At 40.0% G+C, this 9,685-nt stretch overlaps 1 protein-coding gene across 1 annotated transcript in view; it reads right to left on the bottom strand.

The window, feature by feature from the left end:
* Positions 1-9,685, bottom strand: part of KMT2C (lysine (K)-specific methyltransferase 2C) — a 241,372-nt gene that overhangs the window by 207,267 nt on the left and 24,420 nt on the right. The window contains exon 2 of the mRNA XM_011984319.1: positions 6,327-6,468. Coding sequence (XP_011839709.1) covers positions 6,327-6,468 — 142 coding nt within the window. The remainder of the gene's footprint in view (positions 1-6,326; positions 6,469-9,685) is intronic.

The raw sequence follows: 9,685 nt of genomic DNA, 5'->3' as shown, positions 1-9,685 counted from the left end.
GAGGGAGAGGGGGAGGGGGGAGAAAGAGGGAAAGAAGAGGGGGGAGAGAGAGAGAAAGAAGCAGGAGGGACCTGTCATTTGCAACAACTCAGAAGAATCTAGAGAATATTATGCTAAGTGAAATAAGCCAGGCACAGAAAGACAAATACTGCATGATCTCACTTATATGCGCAATCTAAAAAAGCTGAACTAATAGAACTGGTAGTATAGTGATGGTAACCAGACACTCAGAGAAAGTAAGGCAGGAAGAAAGAAATGGTAAGTTGTTGGTCAAAGGATACGAAGGTTGAGATAGGAGGAATAGGTTTTGAGATATACTGCAGAGCAGGGTGATCTATATTTTAAAATAACTATTCGTTTGGTGCAAAGGATACAAAGGTTGAGACAGGAGGAACAGGTTTTGAGATATAATACATAGCAGGGCGACCTATATTTTAAAGCATTAAAAGTAATGGCAAAAACCGCAATCACTTGTGCACCAACCTAAGAGTAAATGTCAAATGCCCCATCATAACAAATGAGAGGTAATCAAGGTAATGGATCTGTTAATTTACTTGATTCAATCATTCCACTTTGCATTCATGAATTGAAACATCATACTGTACTCATAAATGCACAATTAGGATCTGCCAATCAAAAATAACATTAAAAAATAATAAATGTATCATGAATCATTTTAGATAAAATGTATACGTTCTGAGAAAAATATAACATGAGAAAACTGGTACAGATGAAACAGCTGAATAGAAAAAAATTTGGAAGTTGGGAGCAAATTTAGGGAATACATATTCAAAGAAAAAAACATCTTTGAATTGAACTGGTAGCGACTTCTCTTGCTGTAAGAAACCCCACAGACCCACATAATTTTATGACAGTTACTTCAAACTTTCATGGAGTCAATACCTATCTTACAGATATTGTACCAGAAAATATAAGAAAACTGAAAGATGCCTCATGTACGAGGCTAGTGCAATTCTGTCTCCAAAAGTAGGACATTACAATATTACAAAAATTCATATTGCTTAGGAAGATAAATATTACCTAACTAAAATCCAACAGCATGTTTAAAAAATATGTCATAATCAAGTAACGTTTATTGCAAGTAATCAAGTAATGCTCACTATCTTCTACAGAAGTGGTTTTTCTTACTGAATTGTTCTGCTTCATTTTTAAATACATATGGACATAAGTTCTTTGTCAGATATATGCTTTAGAAATATTTTTCCCTTTTCTGTCATTTATCTTTTTACTCGTTTCGGTATTTTTCATGAAAAGTTTTAAATTTAAGTATAGTGGTATTAATCAATCCTTTTCTTTTTTTTTTTTTTTTTTTTTTTTTGAGACGCAGTTTCTCTCTTGTTGCCCAGGCTGGAGTGCAGTGGCGCGATCTTGGCTTGCTGCAACGTCCACCTCCCAGGTTCAAGCAATTCTCCTGCCTCAGACTCCCAAGTAGTTGGGATTACAGGCACCTGCCACCACGCCCAGCTAATTTTTGTATTTTTAGTAGAGATGGGGTTTCACCATGTTGGCCAGGCTGGTCTCGAACTCCTGACCTCAGGGATCCACCTGCCTTAGCCTCCCAAAGGGCTGCGATTACAGCATGTAACCCACCACACCTGGCCTCTTTTCATGTGTGTTTTCTTTTTTTTGAGATAGGGTCTCACTCTGCCACCCAGGCAGAAGTGCAGTGGCAGGATCACAGCTCACTGTAGCCTCGACCTCCTGGACTGAAGCGATCCTCCCACCTCAGCCTCCTGAGTAGCACCACCATGTCCTACTAATTTTTGTATTTTGTGTAGAGATGAGGTTTTGCCATGTTCCAGGCTGGTCTCGAACTCATAGGCTCAAGCAATCCTCCTGCCTCAACCTCCCAAAGTGCTAGGATTACAGGCATGAGCCACTGTGCCTGGCCAATCAACCCTTTTCTACAATTAGTGCTTTCCATTTGTTTTTCAAAAGTCTTTCCTTACCCCCAAAGCAATGAAGAAATTCTTCTACATTAACTTCTTTTATTAATTTGCTTCTCACATATGTCTATAACTGGAGTTGACATGAATAAATTAGGTCTACTTTCTTCTTTTTTTTTAAGTACATATAATTTTTCTCACACAACTGTTGAGAGACTTCCTTCCTCACTAATTTGTGATGCCCCTTTGTTATAAATAACTTGTTCATATTACGCATGTATCTGTATCTGGGTTCCCTATTCTGATCCACTGGTCTATTTGTCTATTTCTGTGGTAATACAGCACTGACTTAATTTACTAGCATGTTACGAAAAGTCTTAGTATCAAGTAAAGCAATCCTTCCTCTTCTTCATGGGTCCTTTGGTTTATCCTGTCTTTTGCATATTCATATAAATTAAAATCAGCTTGTAAAATTTACTGTAGAAATTTTTATTAGAAATTTCTTGAACCTACAGATAAATTGGGAAAGAATATCTTTAAAATACTGAATCCCCTAAAATGTGAATATTCTATTTCTATTATGTCTGTGTTCCTTAATCTTTCCAGAAAGTTTTATAATTTTCTCTAGTAAAATAAAAGTCTTACATTTTTGCACATAATCCTAGTCACATATAATTTTATATTACTGGAAAATAATATGCTAAAAAATACCATTTAACTCTGTCCTAATATATTTAATACATGTGATTTTTGCATTTTGATTCTGTATCTAGCAATCTTGCTAAAATCCTATTAATTGTAATAGGATGATTATCTACAGATTCATTTAGAACATTTTATATACTGCACCATTAAAATTCATTAAATTCCACCTGTACATCCTATTTTAAGGAAACTATGGGACAGAGAGATAAAAATGAATAAATAAAGGTCAAAAGTGGTGGAGCTTGGAATAAACATCAGGTCTGTATTTATGGTACGCTGGCCTTCTCACAGTGTACATTCACTCTGTCCTGTCTAATGAAAGTAACAGTGGTAGTGGTAGTATAGCCCAGGATAAATAAATAACAATGGCATTGCTCATTAATCTACCTCAAGGTTACGTTTCCATGTGGTATGAGCATCAATCTACCTATATTTTTTATGTAGATAGCCAATTATTGAGTAACCTATTCTTTTCCACTGATAGGCCATGATTATTATAAATGAAATTATCATATATTCATGAGTAGCTTTTAACTTTCATTCTTTGTACAAGTATTAGATGAGGACTAACAGTGACAGTGTGCTACTCACAGGGGACAAAAAGATAAGTCAGTCAGGCATACTCTGTCCTTAAGATCTGCAGAAGAACCAAGCAAGGAAGTTAAGAACTACAATGGGTTCCCAAAGTAGGCCTAGAGGATACAGAGACACAGAATACTTTCAGAAGGCTCTCAGGCACCTGCTCTAAACTAGCAAATATTCTGCATTCTGTACCTCTCAATTCCACATATGCATTACACCATTTTTAATTTCTACAGAAAACATAGTAAAAATTAAAGTTTATGGTAGTATCAAACTACAAAAATTTAAGCAGAATTTTAAATGTTTTTCAATCAACTAGAACTCATTATTCATTAAAAAAATATTTATACAGCACCTAATCTCTGTCAGGGACTACTAGGTGCAGGACACAGTGCAGTGAACAAAACCCACCAGCAAAGTGCCTGCCTTCAGAGTTCACATGACAGTCAAATGAACTGTTGGAAAATAATAAGTGCCACAAACAGAAAGGGGAACATCACACACCGGGGCCTGTTGTGGAGTGAGGGGAGGGGGGAGGGATAGCATTAGGAGATATACCTAATGTAAATGACGAGTTAAGGGGTGCATATGTAACATATGTAACAAACCTGCACATGTACCCTAGAACATAAAGTAAAAAAAAAAAAAAAAAGAAAAGAAAAAAATAGCAGGTTACTATGTAAAATATGGTGGGAGCTGCTGCTGTTTTCTTTTCCATCCTACTCCTTTATTTTGAAAATGTTCAAACCTCCCAAAAAATACTGGAGGAGGAGGAGAGGACTACAGTATAACAAACATCAGTGTGTTCTTTACCTTGATTCACACTGTATGTTCTTTTTCCTGAGCTGACTGAGACTAAGCTAAATGTGGCCCTTCAGAGGAGGATAGTATTATCAGCAAGGTGTCCTCTCTGGGAGGTAAACCAGGAGACAAGCAAAGCAAGCACCAAAGCTCTCAGAAACCCCATCAGCACATGTAAAGGAGTGAGGCCAATGTGGTGAGAGCACAGTGAGTGACAAATGACATGAGAGAGACAGTCAGGAACAGATCACACCTTGTAGACATGGTAAGTACTTGAAATTATGAATATAATTTAAATATTTAATTTAAATATAGTAGTCATGAAAGAGAGTGGATAGTGGGGACCTGATTATAATTATTAGAATAATTTTTGCAACTGTGCTATAAACAAATTGTACTATGGAAAGGTAAAGAGAAGCAGAAAGACTGGTTAAAAGGCTACTACAACTTCCAAGGGATAACAGTGACTTCAACCAAAATCGGAGGCAAGTTAAGGCAGTAACAAGTTGCTTGGGTTATCAAGTTGAGCTATAAGGTATGAGAAAAGATAGAAATCAAGGATTAACTTCCAAAGTTTCTGGACTAAACAACCGAGTGAATACTGGCATTATTTATTGAAATGACGAAATCTTGGGGAGAAGCAGATTTGGGGCAGAGGTGGAGGCAGAATCAAGCACGGTATTGGACATGTTAAGGGTGAGGTGTCTAACACACTTCCAAATGGAGATGTCAAGCAGACAACTGGACATAAAGGTCTGGAGATCAGGTAAAGAAGAGTAATGGAAATGAACACAAGAGACTCTTAAGGGCACACACAGAGGTTACAGCTATCAGAATGAATGAGCTTTCTTTCCTAGGGGGTGAACAGAGACAAAAAGTAGACAAGATATCTGAGGATTTATCCTTAAGAATTCCAAAATTATAAACATGTAGAGTCTCCACAGCAACTAGCAAAAGACAAAATGAGGAGTGAGATGTCCCAAACGCAAACGAAAGAAAATGCTTCAAGAAGATGAGAGAGGCCAGGTGCAGTGGTTCACGCTTGTAATTCCACCACTTAAGGAGGCTGAGACAGGACTGCTTTAGCCCAGGAGTTGCAGACCAACTTGGATAACATAAAGAGACCCAATCTCTACCAAAAAAAAAACTTAAAAATTAGTCAAGTATGCTGGCACACACCTGTAGTCCCAGCTACCTGGGAGGCTAAGGTGGGAAGATCACCTGAGCCTAGGAGGTTGAGGCTGCAGTGAGCTGTGATCACACCACTGCACTCCAGCCTGGGTAACAGAGTAAGACCCTGCCTCAAAAAATAAAAAAATAAATTAAAAAATAAAAAAAAGAAAGGAAAGGACGAAAAGGAAGAGGAAAAGGAAGGGGGAGGGAAAGGAAGGGAGGAAGGATGAAGAAGGGATGGAGAGGAAGGAGGGAGGAAGGGAGAGAAGGAAGGAGGGGAGGAAGGGAGGGAGGGAGAGAGGGAGGGAGGGAAGAACATGGGAGTACTAAACTGATGGATAATTTCATTATTTTATTCATGCTTTTCAAACAAGGTCTAAAAACTCTTAAGACTTCAAAGCTGAATTACAGAATGATAGGTTACAGGCCCAGTGTAGTGGCTCGTGCCTGTAATCCCAGCACTTTGGGAAGCCAAGGCAGGCAGATCATGAAGTCAGGAGATCAAGACCATCCTGGCCAACATGGCGAAACCCTGTCTCTACTAAAAATACAAAAATTAGCTGGGCATGGTGGTGATGCCTATAATCCCAGCTACTCGGGAGCCTGAGGCAGAAGAATCACTTGAACCAGGGGGTCGGAGGTTGCAGGGAGCCAAGATGGCGCCACTGCACTCCAGCTTGGTGACAGAGCAAGACTTCATCTAAAAAAAAAGGGGAGGGTGTGGGTGGGGTGGGGGGAAAAAAGAAAGAAAAAAAAAATAGGTTATAATGTCCTGTGATTCCTTTTTTAATGAATGGGGAGAAGGTAAGGAATAAAAGTATAAACTTAAGTTTACAGGTAAGTATCAAAAATTAATCATCATGCTAAACGCTCACATTTATGTCTTCTGCCAGGAATAGCACATTGGTAATATTCTGTACTGGCCTGAGGTGACTAGAGTAAAACTCTAGTGTGCTGCCGTGTTCTACAACTGCCTAAGCCCACAGATGTACTCAACCCAATTGCACACAGAGGCATCAGCTTCAAATTTAGCTACTAAATCATAAAAGTCCACCCAGATTTTCATCCTAAACTCATACTCCTTGAATTTTCTCTATAGTTGATTCACTGTTTTATTCCTGTCACTAATATCCAATCCAGCTGCCTTCATTCTCTAACCTGATTTTGGCTTCTACACCAACAGAGACCAGGGAGTTTGCCGATTCCTCAGACACAGATCGCTGAAGAGCTGGAATTAGCTGTTTGCTGTTATCCGCTTCTGCTTCAGCATCCTCTTCTGCAGATTGTTCTTTGATTTCCGCTTAACAGTAAACAAGAGAAAACAAAGAGTCATTTTTGTATTTATATTAATCACTGGTGAATTTATCTATAAAGCATAGGTCATAATGTAAAAAGAAACAAATAACAATACTTCACTGATACAGGAAAGTTTATGCACATAATTAGTGGTACTGTGCATCTTTATTCTCTACTGCAAAATGATTACCAAAATAATGTGAAGCATGGTACACTTTTACTTGCGCCCAAATTATAGCTGATTCAGAGAAGTTTCATCCTAGCAATAAATGTTAAGAATCTTGGCCAGGCATCCCTGCACCAATTTGAGAGGCCAAAGCAGGCAAATCCCTTGAGTTCAGGAGTTTGAGACTGGCCTGGGCAAGATGGTGAAATCTCATCTCAACAAAAAATATAAAAATTAGCTAGGCAAGGTGGTGAGTGCTTATAGTGTCAGCTACTCAGGAGGCTGAGATAGAAGGATATGCCTTGAACCTGGGAGGCGGAGGCTGCAGAGAGCCAGGATCATGCCACTGCACTCAGACCTGGGTGACAAAGCCAGACCCCATCTCAAAAACAGAATCTTATTTTTGGCCAGGTGTGATGGCTCACACATGTAATCCCAGCACCTTGGGAGACTGAGGCAGGCGTATTGCTTGAGCCCAGTAGTTCAAGACAGCCTGGGAAACATGGTGACATCCCATCTCTACAAAAAATTAGCCAAGTATAGTGGCACATGCCTGTAGTCCTAGCTACTCAGGTGGCTGAGGTGGGAGAATCAATCAAGCCCCGACAGTTGACGCTACAGTGAGCTGTGATGATACCACTAGACTCCAGCTTAGGCAACACATCCAGATCCTACCTCAAAAACAAAAATAAAAAATCTTTTTTTTTTTTTTTGATGGAGTCTCGCTCTGTCAGTCAGGCTGGAATGCAATGGTGCGATCTCAACTCACTGCCACCTCTGCCTTCCGGGATCAAGTGATTCTTCCGCCTCAGCCTCCCGAGTAGCTGGGATTACAGGCGCCCACCACCACGCCTGGCTAATTTTTATATTTTCAGTAGAGCCTGGGTTTCACCACACTGGCCAGGCTGGTCTTAAACTCCCGACCTCAGATGACCCACCCACCTCAGCCTCCCAAAGTGCTGGAATTACAGGCATGAGCTATTGTGCCCGGCCAAAAAAGAATCTTATTTTCAGGATTATAGCAACTGGTCTACAGAACAAATGTATTTCAAAGTGAGTCATTAAAAATCGTTTCACACTTTATATTATCATTAAAAGACTCATTATGTATCCTAATTATTAGTCATTCTAAAAGCTTAATATTTGAAAAGGACAAACCTTCACCTTACTGCCTGTTTCCATTCTCCTTGAGTCCAACCCCAAACACCTTAAATGTTCTTTCTCAGGAGGCAACCTAATAGCTGAGAGGATTTCCATACACCACTACCCCTAGCATCATTCTTCTCGTTTAATAAAAATTATATGCCCACTCTGTCTGTCATACTCTATTACTAGAATGAAGGGACATTACACCTCCCCACCAGTGCTCATGATGCAGTTCCATGTTCTTGGCTGGCTCCTTCTTTTCTAACTTGAAATTTATTTAGACCTTTCTGCATCACTAACCCCAAACAAACAAAAAAATCTTGAAGTCCTTTCAAGCTCCTTTTCCGTCTTTCCTTTTACCACCAAATTCATGAGATGGCACAATAAATTGACTGAACTCTACTACCTTCCCCTTCAACTATACCTTTCAAATTGTATCCAGCCTATTATAACAATTATTCTCAGCCGGGTGTGGTGGCTCACACCTGTAATCCTAGCACTTTGGGAGGCCAAGGTGGGCAGATCACCTGAGGTCTGCAGTTCGAGACCAGACTGACCAACATGGTGAAACTCTGTCTCTACTAAAAATATAAAATTAGCAGAGCATGGTGGCACATGCCTGTAATCCCAGCTGCTCAGGAGGCTGAGGCAGGAGAATCGCTTGAATCTGGGAGGTGGAGGTTGTGGTGAGCCGAGATCATGCCACTGCACTCCAGCCTGGGCAACAGGAACTAAACTCCATCTCAAAACACACACACACAGTTATTCTCATCAACACCACCAATGGATCAACGGCAAAAGCATTAACAATCCAGTCACCACTCACAAGCTTTCTTCAAACATCCTAAAAATTCATTTCACATCAAGACCACTTCCTCCTTAGTGAAATGTTCTTCTATCTTTTATAAGCAGGGAGATATAATAGTCTAATATCTGTCTCTTCAGCTGATTTCCTTTAGGCCTCTAAATATAGGTACAGCCGTCTATACATCCTTTTTACACTCCTGGGTTGATTGGTTGTTTCTGTTTTTGAGAAAAGGACTCACTCTGTCGCCCACACTGCAGTGAGGTAGTATGATCATTCACATTCTTGGGCTCAAGCAATCCTCCCGCCTCAGCCTCCCAAGCAGCTGGGACTACAGGCACATGTTACCACATTCTTTTTCATCTTTTTGTAGAAATGGGGGTCTCACTATGCTGCCCAGGCAAGTCTCAAACTCCTGGCCTCAAGTCATCCTCCTGCCTTGGCCTCCCAAAGTGCCAGGAATACAGGCATGAGTCACTGCGCCCAGCCTATAAGCTCCTCTTTGAAGAACTTATTTATTATTCACATTTCAACAGTTCCCTCTGGACTTAATGATTTGTAAATCAACATCTCTAGCACCAACTTGTCTCCTGAGTTCCACACCATATTTCAACTATACACTAGACATATTTAGCATCTTGAACACTAAATTTCACACAAAACTTGATCTCTTATCACTCAGATTAGCACTTCAATCTGACTTTCCTTTTTTTTTTTTTTTTTTTTTTTTTTTTTTTTTTTGGGAGACAGGGTCTTGCTGTGTCACCTAGGCTGGAGTGCAGTAGTGCACTCATAGCTCTCTATATCCTTGACCTCCCAGGCTAAAGCCATCCTCCTGCCTTAGCCTCCCGAGTAGCTGGAAATACAAGCACATACCACCATGCCCTACTAATTTTTGCATTTTTCTTATAGAGGTGTGGTCTCACTATGTTGTCCAGGCTGGTTGTAAGAACTTTAGTGCTGACACTGAGTAGGAGAAGGAGCCATTAGGAGGGTTTGAGATGAGGTATAGTGTGACGGTTGATACTGAGTGTCAACTTGATTGGATTGAAGAATGGGAAGTATTGATCCTGGGTATGTCTGTGAGGGTGTTGCCAAAGGAGA

Source organism: Mandrillus leucophaeus, unplaced genomic scaffold (assembly GCF_000951045.1).
Source record: "Mandrillus leucophaeus isolate KB7577 unplaced genomic scaffold, Mleu.le_1.0 Scaffold266, whole genome shotgun sequence".
In the NCBI taxonomy this organism is placed as follows: domain Eukaryota; kingdom Metazoa; phylum Chordata; class Mammalia; order Primates; family Cercopithecidae; genus Mandrillus; species Mandrillus leucophaeus.
The sequence above is the reverse complement of the archived record's forward strand: the minus strand, read 5'-3'. Positions and strand labels throughout refer to the sequence as shown.